Below are 22,388 nucleotides of genomic sequence, written 5' to 3' on the forward strand. Positions count from 1 at the left end.
CTTAGAAAAGCAAAGATATCCCCACAAGGCAAGTCTGGCAACAAGTTATCCGCGCTCCAACACCTGGAAAGTAACAAAATTATTTACCCTCTCATTTTCCTGCACAATCTGGAAAGTAATCTCATAATTATTACTCCCACTTCTACATAAAGTGATGAGATGCCAAAACAGTCAACACCTGTTATTGTCTTCTCATTATTTCCACACATCACACAACACCTCTTCTTCGATATAATCATTTGCCCTCTCCATCTCATTTCATTACTTTCATTCTGCCATGGCCAACCTACTTGTGTTTACTATTATCACGCTGTTTCTTCTCCGCTTCTGCTGCGGATGTATTGAGAGAGAAGCCCATGCTCTTCTGCTCTTCAAAGCCGGCGTAAATGACTCTGCAGGTGTACTGAGTTCGTGGGAGAAAGGAAGAGATTGCTGCCTCTGGTACGGCATATCCTGTGACAACGCCACTCATCATGTAGTTGCTGTTAATGTTACAGGATTCTCTCTCTCAACTGAAATGGAGGGCATCATATCTGGGAGCTTGTGCACCCTCACTTTTGTTGCAACCTTAAACCTATCTGGAATGGGATTGACAGGTACTATTCCTCCCTGCTTCACAAATCTCTCTCTTCTTGCACAACTAGATTTATTTTATAATAGATTGAGTGGGGATATTCCTCCTTTCTCTAATTCTTCTCCTTTAACCTACCTAGATCTTTCTTCGAATCTCCTCACAGGTAGCATACCTCCCTGCTTCACAAATCTCTCTCTTCTTGCACAACTAGATTTATCTGATAATAGATTGAGTGGGAATATTCCTCCTACCCTGTCTAATCTCTCTTCTCTAACTAGCCTACATCTTTCTTATAACGAACTCACAGGCAGCATTCCCTCCTCTCTCTCTCATCTCTATTCTTTAACTAACCTACGGCTTGCTTATAATCAACTCACAGGAAGCATTCCCTCCTCTCTCTCTAATCTCTCATCTCTGGCTGTGCTAATTCTCTGCAGAAATCAACTCATAGGAAGCATTCCCTCCTCTCTCTCCAATCTCTCTTCTCTAACTAAACTATATCTTTGTGATAATCAACTCACAGGAAGCATTCCCTCCTCTCTCTCTAAGCTCTCTCTTCTAACTAGTCTAGATCTTTCTAATAATCAACTCACAGGAAGCATTTTGTCATCTCTCTCTAATCTCTCTTCTCTAAGATTCCTACATCTCTGGGAGAATCAACTCACAGGAAGCATTCCCTCATCTCTTGCTAGTCTCTCTTCTCTAATGAACCTAGCTCTCTCTTCTAATCAACTCACAGGAAGCATTCCTTCCTCTCTCTCTTATCTCTCTTCTCTAACTTATCTAGATCTTGCTGCGAATCACTTGACTGGTTGTATCCCAGATTCCTTGGGCAATCTCTCTTTACTGGAGGTGATGTTACTTTCAGACAACCAACTGAATGGAACTCTTCCCCCCTCCTTTTCAAGGCTCTCCTCCCTTACTTACCTTGGAGCTGATGGGAATTCATTCAGCCAGGATATTTCTTCCTCAACACTACCCTCCACGCTTGAGTTTCTTGAGCTCTCACTAAACAACCATCAGATAATTTCAGAGCTTTTCTTTCATAACCTTAGCAAATTATCAGATTTGTCCTTATCCAATTGTGCACTTAACAACAGCCCCACATGGATTCCCTCATTTCAGTTAACACGGTTGCTTTTGACATCATGCAAGGTGGTGGATGGTCAAATCCCCTCATGGATTTCAACTCAATTCTCACTTGAAGAGTTGCAAATAGCTGACAGCAATCTTGTTGGAGAAATTCCCTCTTGGTTACAGGATATGAGACTACGCTACATCAATCTCACAAGAAATCATCTGCATGGTGATCTTTTGCTCAATACTTCAGCTTGGAAGGCAATAGAGGTTGTAGACATGTCTAACAATGCATTGTTTGGACAGATACCACCAATTTGGCCACCTCATATACAATTTTTGTTGCTCAATGATAATTGGCTAACGGGAAATATTCCCCCAAGCATGCAGGTTAACTCTTCATTGCAAGTGTTAAACTTAGAAAATAATCATTTGAATGGAAAAATCCCTTCAAGCATAGCCAACTTTTCCTCACTTCAAATTTTGAATTTGGGGAATAATAATTTTGGGGGTATGATACCATCTGAGTTTGGTCAGCTAAGTCAACTACAATCACTAGTGCTAAAGGATAACCAGTTGAGCGGGGCATTCCCTCCTTCAATATCAAATTGCACAAAATTACTTTTTCTAGATATCGGGCAAAACCTATTGAAAGGCCAAATTCCAAATTCAATAGGAAACCTTTTACATTTGCAAGTGTTAGCGGCCAGAAAAAATAATTTTGAAGGTAACATTCCTACAGAAATTGGGCAGCTGAAACACCTCCAAATCTTGGACCTTTCTTCAAATCATCTATCTGGGTCTATACCACACAATATTTTCAATTTGCAAGCAATGTTGATAGAATCAAAAGAGGGATTTATCAGGGTTCAAAAGTATCCATTTCTTAGTAAAAGTTATGCAAGTTTTGAAACAGGGATAACAATCATGTATGAGGATGGATTAAATATGAATTCTAAAGGCAGAGATGAGCACTATCCATATATTTTTTCCACCATGGCAGCCATTGATCTCTCCAACAATCAATTGAGTGGTAATATTCCTTCTGAATTAGGAAAGTTGAAAGGCCTAATGTTTCTCAACCTATCCATGAATAATCTCAATGGAACAATTCCAAATAGTATTGTGCAAATTAGTCAACTAGAATCATTAGACCTTTCTACAAATCATTTTTCTGGACAAATTCCATGGGAGCTTGGATCTTTGAGCTACTTGCAAGTCCTAAACTTATCAAATAACAACCTTTCAGATAGAATACCACAAGGAGGACACATGGCAACATTCGCAAATTCTTCATATGAAGGAAATCCAAGTTTATGGGGATGTCCACTTCGAAGGAATTGCTCTTGGCCAGATTTTGCTCCTACTCCTCCTTCCATTTATGCACTTGCCAATGAAGAAGAACAAATTGAGGAAAGTTTGTGGTATTGGATTGGAGTGGGACTAGCATATGGTGTTGGTTTTGGAGCTGTGGTGCTATCTATTGTACTAAGAAAGAAGTGGGGAGAAAAATACTTTCATGGTGTTGATATGGTGTTGAAATATTTTTTTCCATGGCTCCACAATTTGAAAATATGAAAAGTTTGTTCAGGTAAGCTCTTAGATTTGCCTTTTTTTTATTTTTTATTTTTTTTAATTTATTTTTTAGGTTTGAAAATTCATTCAATTTATTATTTGTTTTCAGAATATTTTAATAATTTTAATTTTTTTATTTGTATGTTTTGCAGATCTTGGAGTACTGTACTTGAAGATTTTTAGTGGTGCAGTAAGGGGTAGATTGTACAAATTCATTGTGCTCATTCATATTATCATATATTTTTTTTTATGGTAGCATTAATATTACCATATATATTTTTATGCTGGCTAGTCAACTACATGTATAGCTTTTATTTCAAATATAGCATAACTAAAATTTGAAGCATTTTTAACCTCTAATTTGTAAAAATTTGTAATCATTATTTAAATCTTGTGTTTCTATAAATATATGATATTTAAAAATTAAACATTATTTGTTTTATGTAAACATATTTTATGTAGTAAAAAATAAAATCTTTGTTTAAAATTTAATAGATTTACTTTTAAGTTGGATTAAATTATTTTTCATAATTAATATTATTTTATTTTCAAACCAAATTCTTATAAAATAGTATTAATGTACTCACTGTTAATTTCAACCTGTATACACGCCTGTTATTGAAAAGCATTTAGATACTTCCAAACAAATACGCAGGTGTAAGGCCAAACTCTATAACTCTTTCCAGCATCTTCCTAGATACGAACATCCATCATTTGGTTGCAACTGCCTTGGTAGACAACCTGCTAAAAAAGTAAACTTGAAAATTTAAATGTTAAAAAATTCTTAACTCGAATTAGATCATACTTTATCGTCATTCAGGTAAGATGTTTTCATAGAGAATTAACATTTTTTCAGTGTCAAAATAGGGATATTGATAAACGGATGTATAAAAGTAAAACAAAAATTTAAATGGAAATTTTTTTATCATATTTTATTTGTCATTCAAATAAGTTTCAGTAGGCAATAATATTTTTATGAGGTTAAAGTACGAATATTATTCAATCTATTTATTCAAGTAAATCTAAAAAATTAAATGAAAATAAGTAAAAATTGAATTCAAATTAGATCATATTTTCATGATTCAAATAAAATATTTCAATAGATAGTAACTTTTTTCTAGTGTCAAAGTATGATATTGTTAACCTTTACATAGCTTTGTATTCATAAATATGCTGAGTTGATCTACTAGCCACAATGGCCTAGCAGGGGTTTGAACTTTGATGGTCGCTACATGCATGTCCAAAGACATCTCTATACCTTATTTTGGGTTAAAGCTAAGTTTTGTATGTATTATTTTGCTATATAATTTGATTATTTTGATGCATTTACTAATTTAAAATTTAGTCTATTAAAATAATATGTATAAATTTCTTATTTAGAATCTTGTTTCTTTTTTACTTGAATAGATTATTCATCTTCAATAAAATTGTAAACTTGTAATTTTAATTTAAAGTTCAAAATTTCATATTTTAAATATAACAATTCTTTGATCTAACAATTACTCACTCATGGAAATGACAAATTTTAATTTCATATATCTAGCGTGTCTACTTTAAAATGTCATCTTAAGACATTTTACAAAATGTTTTGACAAGCATTGAAAACATTCTTCTCATTATTTGCATATGTACCATTCAATCATATCATAAATCAATGAAAAATTAAGTTTCATCTATCAATTGCCATTCATTATCAAGTTAACACTTCAAAGCATATTCTAGTACAAAATATCAATTTGCTTACATTAGAAAAATTAATACTTGATATAATGATATTCATTTTCCTATTGGTGTAAGGGCTTGTGTTTGAAAAGTAAAATTCTACAATTCATGAAGTTCAGGGAGTAAGCTTTAGTCTATATGTGGAAAAGGGAAGATTATGCAATGCCATGCATTGTGCCATGAGTGCTCCATGATTGATAAAACCATATTATATGTGATGGGTGAAAACATGGCTTCTATTTTCACACAAATTAGCCTAGTTTTATAACCATTTTGTCTTATATTATGCTCCTATTCCTCTAAGTTACTATGGTTATTATGAAAGAATGGGTATTTAACATGAGTGAAAGAAATACAATCTTTCTAGCACTTAACCTATTAGCTACTACTAATTTGGGTGTCTATGTGAAACAGGACACTTCATGACCGTGAAGACAACCATGAGTGAAAGATTGTTACGTATATTTTTGTTACTCTTGCTTTAGTAAAAAGATGAATTGTTTAAGTGTATGGATGGGTATAGCCAATATCAGTTAATAGGTAATTTTTGTTTAAATTTTTAAAATAGCTATTTTTCAGTCTTTTGTCCATATCAAAACTTTTAGTATGTGTGTATGAGGCATTCAGTTTATATCAGATTATAAATATAATATCAATCTTGAACTCTTCTTCTGCTATAAAAGTTGTTGTTGATTGTATAAAGCTTCACTCAGCCAGTTATTAAGGAGGAGGGCCCTCTCCTTTGTCATTGATTGTAGATTCTTCTTATTTATTTTGTGTGAAAACATGTTTATATGGTAGATTTAGCTACATTTTATAATCAACTTGTTTATATACATTTCCTCACTTATTCTTTATGATGCTATGTTACTTTAGATTACATTAAATAATTTGCATCTCAAGAATTAATAAAAATTGTAAAAATAATTGGTTACTATTTTGTTGCTGGACTTCTATAAAGCCTATCATTAGGACATAGGAGCTCTTGTCGCCAAACTAGTATTATATAATTTTGGGAAGTTCTAAAATTCATTATGTATGGGATAGAGTATAAGACTATTTTGTTATTTTAAATATGATTGTATAATTCGCAGTTGATTCAAAGGTACTCCTATAAGTCAACTTTTCATTAATAAGATTTTCTTTGACAATTTTATAGTTGTTCATTTCTTGTAAATTAAATCAGGTGTACTTTATTTTCCTAGTTGCATTTCATCCCCACTTAAATCACTATCTTCATCCCTCAGGAAAATAGCCTCAATATCTTTTACAAATCTATGAATCCCAAATTGATATCTTTAGATCCAAATTGAAGGATCAATTCAAAGCCAATATAAGTGAAGAAATTTTCCTTTCAACTTTGATTCTCAGTTTTACCCAAACATTTTGGGATTTTTTCCAAGGAAAGGTATTGAAAGCATGAAATCATAGAGAGTTAAGTGAGGACCAGTGCGCCAAGGCGAAAGTCCATACAATTGTCAACCTTGCCTAGGTGATTAAATTTGGTTTTCACTATTATAAATCATATAGGTGCATGAATGGCAATAGGGATAGTAAAGATAGATTCGTAAGGAAAGATACAATAAGAAGTTCTCAACAAGAAAAACCAAAATCAAGAAAAAATCAATTGATCAAACAAGTACAAGTTCAGCCTGAGTCATAAAAGTGTGTTATAGGACCATCTATTATTTCTCCACCCAACATATCATAAACAATTCCTGAGTTCTCTCGAGAGCCATTAATTAATCCAAAATTTGCTAAGCAATTTGTTGATTCTTTTGAGCTACATGGTGAGAAGAATGTTGAAAATCTATTCATAGTCGTTTACACTTCTTGGGAATTTGAAGACAATATGGGTGACAACAATAACAATAATAACAACAATAACAACAACAACAAGAATAGGGTGATGCTTGTAAATAATAATCCTATAAATTTTGAGTTCGCTATTGTTGACCCTATTGAAGGCACTCCTATGAAAAAAATACCTCACTCTGCTTTACCAGTATTTTAGAGACTGACTATGGAAGATCCTAATGTGTGTTTATTTTAATTTGAAGTTTTTTGTAACAACTATGATTATCAGAATGATGCACACAAACTCAAATTATTTCCAACTACCTTGAAGGATACATCACTTAGATGGTTTATGAATCTTCGATCACAATCAGTCCACACATGGGACAACATGAAGGAAAATTTTCTTGTGAAGTATTAGGAGTATTACAAGACTAACGAGGTATAAGATAAGACCTTTTGTATGACAAAGTGTGAGGAAGAAATAATGGAATATTATTTAGAGAAATTCCTTTTTAGTCTTCAATGAGCCTAGACAAAATGGTTTGACTAACGATGCCATTAAAATGTTGTTTGTTAGGGGAATTCAAGATGACTGCATGGAAACCTTGAATCTTATGGATGGGGGTGATATTTCTAAAGCACATTTTGAGGACATTTGTGAAGCATGCAAGAATTATTCATGATTTGCTCAATCAATAAGAGGAAATACAAGAAGAAATAATTTTGTAGGAATAGGTACATTAAGTATCACTAAACGAGAACTTGGTACGTTACTTGAAGACCTGAAAATTGGTTTGTAAAGTCATATAGGTAGATAGATAGATATGCTTTATAATCAGAAGAAACAAGAAGATGTTGAAAAAGTCTTAGCAATCTTTTGTCCAACTTGTAGGAAGAAACATGCTAGTTCAGAATGCCCCTATAACTGAACCAAAATCTCATCCCTCAAAGACACTAGTAGGCATTAGAACCTAAGGTCCATTCCTGTAGATATGGAAAATTTGAATATAGTGAAAAATCTACTTACTTTATGGCACCTAGATGTCCTTGGCCACCTAGACCCATGCAACTTGGAATGTGTAATAGCTATTATTTAGCTGCACCAAGTCAACCTACCTCTTTTTTAAATCAATCGGGATGGTATGATGATTGGAAACAACCTATGCCTTATTATCGATCATGGCCTAATCAACTTGTACCCCAACTATGGCAAAAATCTTGAAGGTCACAATCACAATACCCACAATACCCACAACAATTTCCACCTTATCATCCACCTCATATAGTCAATCCATATCAGCAACAACAACTACTTCTTCCACCTTCGTCAAACCATCAATTGCCCCAGCCAACACAACCACCAAAGGAAACTCCAATGCTTTCCCAACCCACACTAAATCTGAATAACAAAGTATCACAACCAGTAAACAATAATGAAATTGCAGGATACCCAACCTATCTAGTTAATGCATTGAAAGTTGAGGGTGTACAACTGAGGTCTGAAAAGAATTTGTAGGGTCCAACCATTATAGAAGTTCAGGACTTGCCAGAAGATAATGTTGAAAAAACACCAAGGCTTTCATTTCCTAATAGATTCAATGAACAACCACTAAAACCCATAGTTCCCTCCACTGCTTTTGATTTTATGAATGAATTGTGAAATGTTAATATTAAAATTCCTCTTTTGCGAGTCATTAAAGATATTCTAGTTTATAACAAAGTAGTAAAATAATTATGTGTACAGAGGTAACAGAAGAAGAAAGATCTAAAAATAGTCCAAGTCATTGGACAACTTGCCGATTCAATGTTGGGAAAGATATTTGTTGCTAAATAGGTAAGAATAGGTAATATTCTTATCCCAAATACTCTTGTGAATTTAGGGGCAGCCATAAATATTATGAACAATGAAACCAAGGAACCATTTGTTTTGCAAGGTATAAGACCAACACCATCAATTCTACAAATGGTTTTTTGTTCTTTGGTAAAAACAAAAGGTATGATAGAAGATATTATTATTTCTATTGATTTTTGGGAATATCCTACTAATTTTATGATTTTATAGCCCAAAATTAAGTTGGGGGATACCCATTAATTTTGGGAAGACCTTGGTTAGTAGAAGCTAATGCTTTTATTAATTGTAGGTATGTGAATATGGTGATCTCTAATAGGCAAATAAACAAAGCAATTAGCAATGTACCCACCAACTCAACCTTTGTTGGAGACTGAAGGTCCTTTTGGGGTTGATAGTGATTTAGAAAATTCATTGCCAATTCGAACCATTGATCAAAGTCACAATATGGCGGGACATTTAGAGGACAATGTTTTAGAAAACCTTCTAAATAACCACTATTCACTTGGTAGTTTTTTAGAAAATTTGGTTTCTTGTCTAGATAATAATTGTCTATTTAGCAACATCTTCTTTGTAAATGATCAATGTTCTCTTCAACATTTGATTATATTGCATTAATTGCTATGCTACAACTATCTATATAGCCAATTCTTTCTTTCAAAAAGTCCAAGTGCTTCACTTGCCACTTCTCAAATGTTTACTATAAGTTCACCTATGCAATCCCAAACTATGGACATATTACTTGGAAAGACTCAATATAAATCCCAATTTGAGTCCTTCCCAAATAGATTCTCTAATCACTATGTTGCACATCAACAAAGAAGACTTTGGATGGGAATACCAAGATGTGCATGGAATCCATCTAGCTACATGCACACATAATATTTATATAGAGGAAGGAAGTAGACATGTGAGGAAACCCCAAAGAAGATTTAACCCTATCCTACAAGAGATTGTTAATGAAGAGCTTCAAAAACTACTTAATGAAGGATTTATCCACTCTATTTCTGATAGCCAAAGGATGTCACCTCTTGTGGTAGTTCCTAAAAAGAATGGAAAGTGGAGAATTTATGTTGACTATAGCAGCCTTAAAATGGCCACAGAAAAAGACCATTTTCTCTTACCATTCATTGATCAGATCCTTGATACCCTTGCGGGGAAAAATTTCTTCTCCTTCCTTGATGGATTTCATGGTTACAATCAAATCCCTATAGGCCTTGAAGACCAAGATAAGACCACCTATACTTTCTCTTGGGGTACATTTTCTTATAATGTTTTACCTTTTGGCTTGTGTAATGTCCTTGCTACATTTCAAAGAGTAGTCCTAAGTATTTTTGTGGAGTTAATTCATGATTGCTTAGAGGTATACATGGATGATTTTGTTATTTATGGGAAGAGATATGAGGAATCCAAAGAAAATCTTGAAAAGCTACTTAAAAGATGTATTGAGACTAGTCTCTCTTTGAGGCATGAAAAGTGTCATATCTCGATAACTGAAGGTATTGTTTTGGGTCATTACATTTCTTCAAAAGGCATTAAAGTTGATCCTAAAAAGGTTCAGATCATACAGGTTTTAACTATACCCAATTGTCCTAAGGATGTTTGTTGTTTTTCAGGACATGCTAGATACTACAAAATATTTATTGATCTTTATTAAAATCACCTCACCACTTTTTTCCTTGCTAGGTAAAGACATTACTTTCTTATGAAACAAACGGGAACAATTATTTTTATATCTTCCCAATGTAATTAGGTAGTCCAAAATATATAATTTCATGGAAATGGATGAGAAAAAGTATACCAGAATAAAACAATACACTTTGTGATCATGAGGACAAACATGATGAAGCAACCATGATGACTCCTCATGTGGCTTGAAGATTGTTATGTATATTTTTTGTTACTCTTGCTTTATTAGAAATTTGGATTTCTTAAGTGTATGGTTGGGCATAGCCAATATCAATTAATAGGTAGGTTTGCTTTTAAATTTTAAAATAGTGGCATGTAGCCACTTCACTATTTTCAGTCTTTTTTCCATATCAAAACTTTTAGTATGTGTGTATGAGGCATTTGGTTTTGTATCATATTATAAATATGTGATCATGTTGTATGAACTGGTAATTAGAAATATAATATCAATCTTGAACTCTTATTCTCTTGTAAAAGTTGTTGTTGATTGTGTAAAGCTTCACTCAACCAGTTTTTGAGGAGAATGGCCCACTCCTTTCTCACTGATTGCAAATTCTTATTCTTTATTTTGTGTGAAAACATGTTTATATGGTAGATTTAGCTACACTTGATAATCAACTTGTTTATGTACATTTCCTCACTTATTCTTTATGATACTATGTTGCTTTAGAGTACATTATAATTTGCATCTGAAGTATTAATAAAAATTGTAAAAATAATTGGTTACTATTTTGTTGTTGGAATTCTATAGATCTTGTCACTAGGATATAGGAGCTCTTGTTGCCAAACTAGTATTATACAATTCTAGGCACTTCTAAAAATTATTATATGTGGGATAAAGTATAAGAATATTTTATTATTTTAAATATGATTGTATAATTTAGGATTGATTCAATGGTACCCCTAGAAGTCAACTTCTCATTAATAAGGTTTACTTTGAGAGTGTTATAGTTGTTCATTTCTTGTAAATTAAATCAGGTGTATTTTATTTTCCTAGCTGCAATTCATCACCACTTAAATCGCTATCTTCATCCCTTAGGCAAATAGCCTCAATAGCTTTCACAAGTCTATGAATCCCAAATTGACATCTTTAGTCCAAACTGAAGGATCAATTCAAAGTTAATATAAGTGAATACATTTTCCCTTAAACTTTGATTCTCAGTTTTACCCAATCATTTTGGCATCATTGCCAGGGAAAGCTATTAAAGGCATGAAATCATAGTGAGTTAAGTTAGGACCAATGCACGAAGGTGAAAGTCCAATTGTCGACCTTTCCTAGGTGATTAACTTTGGTTTTCACTATTATAAATAATATAGGTGCATGAATCATAATAGGGATAGTAAAGGTAGATTCATAAGGAAAGATATAGTAAGTAGTTCTCAACAAGAAAAACCAAAATCGAGAAAAAAGCCATCGATCAAACAAGTAGCAGTTGAGCCTGACTTAGAAAAGTGTGTTATAGAACCATCTATTATTTCTCCACCTAGCATATCACAAACAATTCCTGACTTCTCTTAAGAGCCATTTATTACTCCATAATTTTCTAAGCAATTTGTTGATTCTTTTGAACTACGTAATGGGAAGTTTGTTGAAAATCTATTCATAGTCATTTACACTCCATGGGCATTCAAAGACAATAGGGGTGAAAACAATAACAACAAGAAGAATAACAGGGTGATGCTTGCAAATAATAATCATGTAACTTTTGAGCTCCCTATTGTTGACCCTACTGAACATACTCCTATGAAAAACATCCCCCACTCCGCTTTGCTTGTATTTTAGGGACTGACTATGGAAGATCCTAATGTGTTTTTACTTGAATTTGAAGTTTTGTGTAATAGCTATGATTATTGGAATGATGCACATAAAGTCAAATTATTTTCAGCTACCTTGAAGGATGCGTCACTCAGAAGGTTTATGAGTCTTGGATCACAATCAGTCCACACATAGGACAACATGAAGGAAACATTTCTTGCGAAGTATTAGGAGTATTGCAAGACTAAAGAGGTACGAGATAAGATCTTCCCTATGACATAGGGCGAGTAAGAAATAATGGAATATTATTTAGAGCAATTCTTTTTCAGTCTTCAATGAGCCTGGACAAAATGGTTTGAATAATGATACCATTAAAATGTTGTTTGTTAGGGGAATTCAGGATGAATGTGTGGAAATATTGAATCTTATGGGTGGGGCTGATATTTCTAAACCATATTTTGAAAACATTTGTGAAGCAGGCAGAGATGATTCATGATCTTCTCAATCAATGCAAGGATATACGAGAAGGAATAATTTGGTAGGATGAAGTACATGAATTATCACTAAAAGAGAACTTGGTACATTACTTGAAGACCTAAAAATTTATTTGTTAAGTTATATGGGTAAACAAATAGATACGCTTTATACTCGGAAGAAACAGGAAGATGTTGAAAAATTCTTAGCAATCTTTTGTCCAACTTGTAGGAATAAACATGGCAGTTAAGAATGCCCCTATAACTAAACCAAAATATCATCCCTCAAAGATGCTAGTAGCCATTCCAACCTAAGGTCCATTCTTGTAGATATGGAAGAAGTTGAATATAGTGAAAAATCAATTTACTTTATGGCACCTAAACGTCCTTGGCCACCTAGACCCATGTAACCCGAATTTATGTCTAATAGCTATTCTTAAGCTGGGCCAAGTCAATCTACCTCATTTTCAAATCAATCAGGATGGTATGATGGTTGGAAACAACCTACCCCTTATTATCAATCATGGCTTAATCAACATGTATCCCAACCATGCGAACAATCTTAAAGGTCACAACCACAATACCCATAGTGCCCACAACAATTTCCACCTTATCCTCCAACTCGTATAGTCAGTCCATATTAGCAACAACAACAACAAATTCTTCCACATTCATCGAAAAATCAATTTCCCCAACCAACATAGCCACCAAAAGTAACACCAATGCTTGCCCAAATCACATTGAATCTAAATAAAAAAGTAACACAACCAGTAGACAATAATGAAATTGTAAGATATCCAACCTATCCAATTAATACATTTTAAGTTGAGGGTGTATAATTAAGGTCCGAAAAGAATTTGCAGGGGCCAACCATTATAGAAGTTGAGGACTTGCTAGAAGATAATGTCGAAGAAGCACCAAGGCCTTCACTTCCTAATAGATTCAACGAACAACCACTAAAACAAATAGTTTGTTCCACTACTTTTGGTTATTTGCTACAGATTGATTTTGTACTTTCTATATGGATAAGGATGACAACATGAGGTATTTTTGGAGGATTATTTTTTCTTGTTTGGTCAAGAAGTAGTGTTGTTATCTCTTTTGACTATTTTGGTGAACATTATCAAAGTCTAGAATATGTGTTTGCACTAGATAAGTTTCAAATGGCTATGCTAATTACTACATAATGTTTATGGTAGCTTGATTTTAGATTTCCAATTAATTGGATGGTTTCTCGTAGGTTACATTATTGTCTATGATCAGTTCTAGTACTATTTTAGAGGTGTGTGGAGGAGTGCACTACTTTCCTCATCTTGATATTGCTTTGAGGATGTTGTGGATCAATTGTTTTTTATTAAGGTAAGTACGGAAAGGGCCCTGACCTGTACAAAGTGAAAAGTAATCAGGATTTTGAACGGGCCTTAAACCCTTGTGTAGAGAGGGAAGGAAACTAGCCCAAGAAAGCAAAACAACTTCCAAACATAGGTCTTAAAAAGGACCCAAAAGTTACCTTCATGGTTTTTCAAAAGGACCCAAAACCTTCACATAACAGGAAAGATAAACAAGGGATGGTAGACAAACCTCCTATCCATTAGTCCTCCTAGCCCACCTAGTGTAAGAGGAGGGAGGATTTTTACAAGGTTCCTATAACCTTCAATAACACTTTTAAATTGGCATCATGAGCCAACTAGCAACTTTGATCCTAGGGAGGCCACCCACCAAACAGGCCACAAACCAACAATCAAGAAACACCCTTTGAGAGAATACCACCACGCAAAGAAACCTCCAACCTCCTTCCAAGAGCATATCTCCAACTTAATAGGATAAGTCCCTAACTTAATAAGGAATAAGAAAGAGTGTATCAAGAGCAAAATTTGCCATTCCCTCAACAAAGCAGCTACTAGAGTCCCCACCTCAATAGGGGTGGAATTCAACTCCATAGAAGCCATAGTGGAATGGGCCCATCCAATATCAACATAGGCCAGCCTAAAAGAGAGAGTAATAACCATACCCCTACCAAAAAAATATCTTAACTAAGAACAAGCTAAGGCCAGAACAGGCCCTTGAAAATTGCTAGCATGCTTTTGACCAATAGAAGAAACATCAACAACAACACATTGAAAAATAAAAAGATAAGGAGAACTAGACACACTAGAACTCTCAAAAATCCAAAGAACACTTAAACATAAATGGTCTTCAACAACCCTAGCAAGCAAGGAGAATAATAGAAGAGTCATAACCTGCAAAGGAATGAAAAAACATCATGTCTCCAACCCTAGAGTAAGCTAGGCCTCCAAATAATGTTCAACCCCATAACTAGCATTTCCCCCTTGCCACAAAGGGAAAAGAAGAAAAACCAAATCCACCATTCTTCTCTGAACCACCAAAACTAGCCTGAAAAGATCCAAGAGAATACTACCATCCGACACTACAACAGAGGTAGGGGAGACATCTAGAAACCCAAGGCCAAAGGCTAGATATTTAGAAACCTCTCCTCAACCAAAGCGAGGGTTGGGTCAACACCAACAACAAGTGTGGAGAAAGAGTTCCCAAACCCTTGCAAAAAAACCCACATGCAACAACACAATGTAGTGGACTATCTAAACCCATGAGAAAAAAAGAGCAAGCCAAAGGACCTACAAGGCAAGTTCATAGTCAGCCCCACAACACCTAGATCTAACAAGCATCCCCAAGAAAGAGTACCATTTAGAGCTTCAAATAGCAACACCCACCTCCAAAAGGGCTCACAAGATATGCAAGACTCCAAACCAAGCACAGGAGCATAGGTGCACAAAGACACCCTCATCCAAGAAAACCCTAAGGAGGAGAAAAGCTAAGAGGTAGAGCACTAGCTCATCCTACAACAAATCCATGAAAGGGGCAAAGAGATCCCCCAAGAGAGACTTAAGAGAAGTATAAATCCCCAGTATCTAACACTACCTTCCACAAAAGGATCGAGAAGCACCACCATGTCACCAAGACTAGAGGGAGCCAAACACCCAACAACAAACAAGAAGGAGCCAAAGGACTCTACAACATTGTAGAGCTAGAGTGATGCAGAGCATCATAAAAAACCAACCAAGAACCCAAAATAAAACATGGAGTTCAATATTAAATGCAATATATTCAATATCAAAGGCATAAACATATTAAAATTTCTCATTTTTCATATTACTTTCACCCAAAACCATTTCAAGTTCATCCAACACTCTTTATCAAGGTACTAAAACATCAAACTCATATACCATATTGATTTTAAGGTAATATATCACATCTCAATATTCATACTTCAAATGCATGCTACAGGGGTTCATTACTTCTGTCTCAAACATATCCAATCATCTATACCTTTTCAAATCATTAAACATCATTGTTCATTGAAAGAATCCAATTCACTATCATCAAGGTGATTGTCATTCACATGACAGTTTTCTATACCTGGACTCAGACATTAATAAATTCTAAACCCGAAACTATTAGGCCAATCTATTCAGTGGAGTTTTATAAAACTTGATTAAGCACAACATACCCAAATTTTATAAAGATCCAACGGTGAAATAAAAATTTATCATCTTTGCACTGAGACCACTTTTGACTGTCATAAATTTGGAAAATGTATGCTTGCTGCTTGCTAGGGCATCATATTTCACAATAAATAATTAACCAAATGAAAAAAAGACCATACTCAAATAAAATCCCTCTGAGTCTAATTTCAGAATATGCAAGCCATTAATTTTTACAATGGTGAAATCAAAAGATAATTACAAACCCTTTCCAGCAACTCCATTTAAGATAGCTTAAAACCAGTTTTCCCCAAAACCTTCATAACTTTCACAAAACTGAATGAAGTCAAGCCAACCCAAAAGATAAATAAATTTTAATCACACATATTTCCAATGAATCCATTTATAGGTCATAAATCTTTAATATGCGTCTATACCATACGCTGCAACATGACTATTTTCAGGAAATCTGGAAGTTGCAATCCATAAAACATCCATAACTTCTTCGTTTCTCAATGAAATCACTCCAAAATAAAACAAGAAGGAAGATAATTAAAGATAATATCTAACCATGATAACTATACATGGTTTCCAAGTTTTACATGTTCATACAAGGCCTGGAAACAACAAAGTAACAATGGAAACTATCAAAATGGCAAGCTTATGAATACACAAATTGTTTAAAATTTTTATCCTCCTTCTCATTCCCATTTGGTTCAACCAAATACAAACTTTTATATCCTCTTGGTTAGTATGGACCTTATAACTACCTCCAAGACCTTTCAACTTCCCATTTTCAACTTTTAATGCAATTTTACATTATTGCATTTTTGCCATTTTTCATCTTTTTGACAAGTTTTTGTGACATTTTCACATAATGACCCCAAAACTTGACAAAAAACTTATAAACATATCAAATAACCCTTAGATTACCTTTTGCAATCATTTATGCCCTTTCACGGCATATTTACATCATTTGGACTCTTTGACCCCACTAGGTCCTAAATGGACAACTATGAAACTTTTACACAAATGGCTCAAGTAGCCTTACATTATGACTCCATTGGATAAAAATGAACTCAAATACATACATATATTATTTAAAAGTCATAAATGACCAAAATATAATCAGATAGTGACCTTGGACATCATGATTGTGCTTCTACAATGGGGTACTCCTGCACCACAAAAGTTGCCTCCATAACCATGACCCAATCTTGTAACATACAAAGGAGAAAAGGATGGTGTGGGGGCTATATAGACCCACCCAACAGTCTTCATCATCCTCATCACCACCATCCTTTGTGCCTTTCCCACCTTCATCGCCTAAAACCATATCCTTCAATCCACTCCCGCTCCTCATAATCGCCATATCAACTCTTCGATCAATTGTTATTATTCCTAAAGTGTTGTGCTTCTTTAGTGGTGGATCACTTATTATGTTTTTGGCTTTGGATTAAGAAATTTTGGGTTAATTAGATTTGTACGAATCAACTTCTATATTTTGGTCTAAGTGGTTGGGTGTAAAGTCTCTTTCATGATATTTTGAAGGTGTGTTGACTTGGTGTGAAACTTCACACAAAATTTACCTTACACAAGAAATTTTTTGGGTTGATGTTGTTTACATGTTACATTTTTTTGTGGATGACCTAATAGAGATTATTGTTGATCTAAGAGGTGTATAACAAGCAGTTAAGTTGAGTTATGGATATAGAATGGTTTGCAAAGAAGTGTATGTGACAATGAGTTAATTTATGGTGAGAGTTTGTGTGAATCACAGGTTCGAAAATGTTATTATGACAAATGAGCTTTGATTTGTGAACTATTATTAGTATATTGTTAGATGTTAGTTTTCTATATAGTTCAATCTATTTTTCATATTGTACCTAAGCAGTTATTTTGTATCTTGCCCTGAAGAAGTGATCTTCAATTGTGCAAGTCTTTCACTTATATCTAGCCTTAAGGAAATGCACCTTATCTTGCAAGTCTAGAGAAATGAGCTCCCTGGTCTATGGCCTAAAAAAATGTAAATAATTAATGTAGATTGTGAGTTTGATTCTCACCATGGTTTTTTCTAGTTTGGGTTTTCCACGTAAACATCTTGGTGTTCTTGTGTGGATACATTTGTTGTCTTTTTTGTTTACTTTCATGCACATCAGTTTGGATGGATTTTATGGTTTCCAGAGTTTGATTTGATCAATTTTTAGTGTATGTTGATTCACCCCCCTCCCTCCTCAGCATCCACTAGTGTTCAACAATTGGCATCAAAGCCTTGGTTCTTGAAGAGACAGCCTAACCATTGAGGTAGATCTAGGATTTCAAAAACTATGTTTGGAAAAGCATTGAATGATATGGATTCTACTGATCATAATCATTGGGATGATGTTGATGGTGTGGTTGACATCAGAGGTGAATTGAGGTCTGTATTAGTAGACTTGGATGACAACAAAGAAAAGCATGAGAAGGCATTTGAAAATATTTCATTTTAAAGAAGTCTGCATGATAAGGGAAAGAAGGCCATTGATGAGTTTAAGAAAAATCCCGATGAAAACAATAAAGAATGTTCAAGACATGAAGAAGAGGTAATTAGACTTAAGAATGAATTTAATGATGCAACGGATCATATTAACAATGGGCCAAAAATTAGAGGTGGTAGTTAAATGCTAGATGTTATGATCGATTCTTAGAAATAAAGTAAAGATAAAGGTAGATTTGGATTTGAATAAGGTGAACATTCAAAGAATGTTAAAGGAAAAGACAAGATCAAGGATGACTTGAAGAACTCTAATAAAGTTTAGAAGAATTTTATTTCAGATCAAAATTTAAAGAATTTTAGGAGACCTCCTCCCAATCCCTCCAGGTATTCATATTTTAATGGTAATTGTTTTTCATGCAATGGAATTAGACATAGAGCTAGTGAATGTAGAAATCAAACTCTTAATGGAAATTGTCATTATTTCAATAAGTTTGGGAACAAGGCTATTGAATGTAGAAGTAGGATGATGTGGAATGGATACGACAATATTAACTCTATTCAGTCTTCCAATGGATCTTGTTATGTTTGCAATGGATATGGGCACAAAGTTGTTGATTGCGGGAGGAACAAGAGATTTAGAAATGGTAGAATGAATGGAAGTAGATGTCAAAGAGGTTTGATATGCTATAATTGTAATAAGATAGGGCACATTATGAAACATTTCAAAAGTAGAATTGAGAAATCTAATGGTTTGAAAAAGAGATTTGATATAAATGAAGAAAAGGAGAAGATGAAGATGACTTGAGTGAAGAAATCAAATGATAAGTTTGAGTAAAACATTGAAGATGGATCCACACCTACTATGCATGATGACCCTTCTCCTGATAACTAACTTAGAAAACATTGTTTAAAGGGGGGAGTTTAACGTAGATCTTTTGTTCCCTCTTGGTCCAATGCTAAGTTATTCTTAGCATGATAGATGTTTGGAAGGTAACTTTGGTGGCTCTTGAGTAGATTTGGTGATTTGAAACTTTTTCTGTGGTTTCGCGTTTACAATGTATTAGCTTTCTAAAGACCTTTTAGAAACCCTAAGTGGCAATTATATAGTGATTTTTAGAATTAATTTGTGCAATTATGAATTGAGGGTTTTGTTAGTGTGAAGAGGTGCAAAGGTGATCATTCAAAAGGTATTTTTCAAATTTGTGATCTTTCAGTGGTAAATTCTAGAATTGTCAATATTCAAAATGAAGCGAGACCTATTTTCAAGAATAGTTTGTTTATTCCAGTTAAAAAAAACTGTTGGTGGTTTTTTTGTTGTTTTTGATAAAGTCGTTCATAGAGAGGATGTTTTTCATTACATTCATGTTTCCTTGGAGGAGTAGAATAATAGCAAGATCAATGATTTAAAAAGAATTCAACTAGTTGATGTTGCACAGAGACTTAAAACAGAGTATGCCAATCTAGGGCATATGGGTTTGGACAAATGGAGTAGTTTTCCTTTATTTTATGATGAAGATATAATTAGGATTGTGTTGAGTAGAATTCATGGAAATTTTTAATGGTTGGATCAACCATACTTGATCTCTAAGAATTCCCTAAGGGATGTGACTGCCTTGTCTTCTATTGGAAAGATACTTTCTCTAATGTCAATGAAGAATGAAGAGGTGCATAGGATAACTAGTGTTGTATCTGATAAGAGAGCTCTTAGAATTGATAACATTGTTGATTTGGGAGTTAGATATGCGACTATGGGAATTTCATATAAGGTGTATTACAGGAAGCAGAAAGGTTCAACTTCCCCTTTGGTAGTATATGTGGCTTATTAGATGGTTAAGGAGAATGCTAATTATGATTTATGTGAGCTTTCGAGGCATCTGTTGTTTGACAACACTGGATTATGATGAGAGAGTCACTTTCAATCTAGACTTTTTCATACCATAAGAATGAGCAAGTTCAAGGCCATGGTTGGTTGTGGCTTCTTCAACATGGTGATTGGTCTAGATTAGTTAGGTAACATATTGTTGTCCTTATAATTTGGAATATTAAAAATTACTAAAAATTATCTCAAAATACATGATTTACAATTTTATCATGTTTTAGTTAGGTCTTAATGATCATCTTATTTAATGACCATTATACTTTTCAACTGCCTATAAATAATTTAAAATCCAAGACAACTTATAAAGAAACTATTTTTATTAAATGGTATGTCGTTGGAAAGCAAGTCACTTAAAAATGACTTAATTCAATTCACTATACATACTTATAAAGATTTTTAAATTAGAAAGGAAAGTGATGAGATATAATTTAATTATTTATTTCTATTTGCAAGAGACACATTAGGAAAACATATTAATTTGTGTGAAGAGTTCATTACTTAACCTCTCAAAATGGATTTGTAAACTAGTTTAAAAAAATAAAAAATAGAAAGTTATGATTAGATGATTGTATAACTAATTTTGAAAGGAAGTGAAAAGCCATATTAATTTAGAGTTGCATTCAAGATTATATCTTGTTATTCAAGGTTCTCCTCCCTTACTTACATCGCTGCTTATGGAAATTCATTCAATCGAAATATTACTTCCTCAACACTACCCTCCCCGCTTGATCACTAAATAGCCATCAAATAATCTTAGAGGTTTTCTTTCACAACCTTAGCAAATTATCAGAATTGTCCTTATCCAATTGTATACTTAATAGCAGCACCACATGGATTCCCTCATTTCAATTAACATAGTTACATATGACATCATGTAGCCCCATGGATGGTCAAATCCCCTCATGGATTTCAACTCAATTCTCAATTGAAGGGTTGTGAATAGCTGGCAACAATCTTGTTGGAGAAATTCCCTCTTGGTTATAGGATATGAGACTATGCTACATCAATCTCACAAGAAATCATTTGCAAGGTCATCTTTTGCTAAATACTTCAGCTTGGAAGGCAATAGAGGTTGTAGACATGTCTAACAATGCATTATCTGGAGAGATACCACCAATTTGGCCATCTCATATACAATTGTTGCTGCTCAATGATAATTTGCTAACAGGAAATATTCCTCCAAGCATACAGGTTAGCTCTTTACTGCAAGTGTTAAATTTGACAAATTGTTGTTGCTCAATGATAATTTGCTAACTGAAAATATTCTTCCAAGCACGCAGGTTAGCTCTTCACTGCAAGTGTTAAATTTGGCAAATAACCATTTGAATGGAAACATCCCTTCAAGCATAGCCAAATTTTGCTCACTTCAAATTTTGAATTTAAGGAATAATAATTTGTGGGGTATGATACCATTTGAGTTTGGTGAGCTAAGTCAACTGCAATCACTAGTGGTAAAGAATAACCAGTTGAGTGGGACACTCCCTCCCTCAATATCAATCTGCACAGAATTGCGGTTTTAGATATTAGGCAGAATCTATTGAAAGGTCAAATTCCAAAGTCAATAGGAAACCTTTTAAAAGTTGAGAGTGTTAACAATGAGGAAAAATAATTTTGAAGGTAGCATTCCTACAGAAATTGGGCAGCTAAAGTACCTCCAAATATTAAACCTTTCTTCAAATAATCTATCTGGGTTAATACCACACAACATTTTCAATTTACAAGCGATGTTGATAGAATCAAAAGAGGGATTCATCATTGCTGAAATGTATCCATTTCCTAGTAAAACATATTCATGTTTTACAACAATGATATCTATCATGTATGAGGATGGATTAAATATGAACTCGAAAGGCAGAGATGAAGACTATTCATATATTTTTTCTACAATGGCATCCATTGATCTCTCCAACAATCAATTGAGTGGTAATATTCCTTCTAAATTAGGAAAGTTGAAAGGACTGATGTTTTTCAACCTATCTATGAATAATCTGAGTGGAACAATTCCAAATAGTATT

The 22,388-nt window shown here is 33.9% G+C and overlaps 1 protein-coding gene across 4 annotated transcripts; it reads left to right on the forward strand.

Annotated features, from left to right (window-relative positions):
* Positions 1-220: 220 nt before the first annotated feature.
* Positions 221-3,581, forward strand: LOC131029861 (receptor-like protein 18). Of its 4 annotated transcripts, none has more exons than XM_057960515.2 (3): positions 230-596; positions 2,901-3,242; positions 3,379-3,581. In XM_057960515.2, the coding sequence occupies exons 1-2, from the start codon at positions 278-280 to the stop codon at positions 3,227-3,229; spliced, it is 648 nt and encodes a 215-aa protein (XP_057816498.2). In that variant the 5' UTR covers positions 230-277; the 3' UTR covers positions 3,230-3,242; positions 3,379-3,581. The 4 variants fall into 4 exon arrangements, with proteins under 4 accessions (XP_059066764.1, XP_057816498.2, XP_057816497.2 ...); XM_059210780.1 differs by having other exon boundaries at positions 463-596; positions 1,730-3,242; XM_059210781.1 differs by lacking the exons at positions 2,901-3,242; positions 3,379-3,581 and adding an exon at positions 1,730-1,849 and having other exon boundaries at positions 221-596.
* Positions 3,582-22,388: the final 18,807 nt, after the last annotated feature.

The sequence above is a fragment of the Cryptomeria japonica genome, chromosome 8 (assembly GCF_030272615.1).
Source record: "Cryptomeria japonica chromosome 8, Sugi_1.0, whole genome shotgun sequence".
In the NCBI taxonomy this organism is placed as follows: domain Eukaryota; kingdom Viridiplantae; phylum Streptophyta; class Pinopsida; order Cupressales; family Cupressaceae; genus Cryptomeria; species Cryptomeria japonica.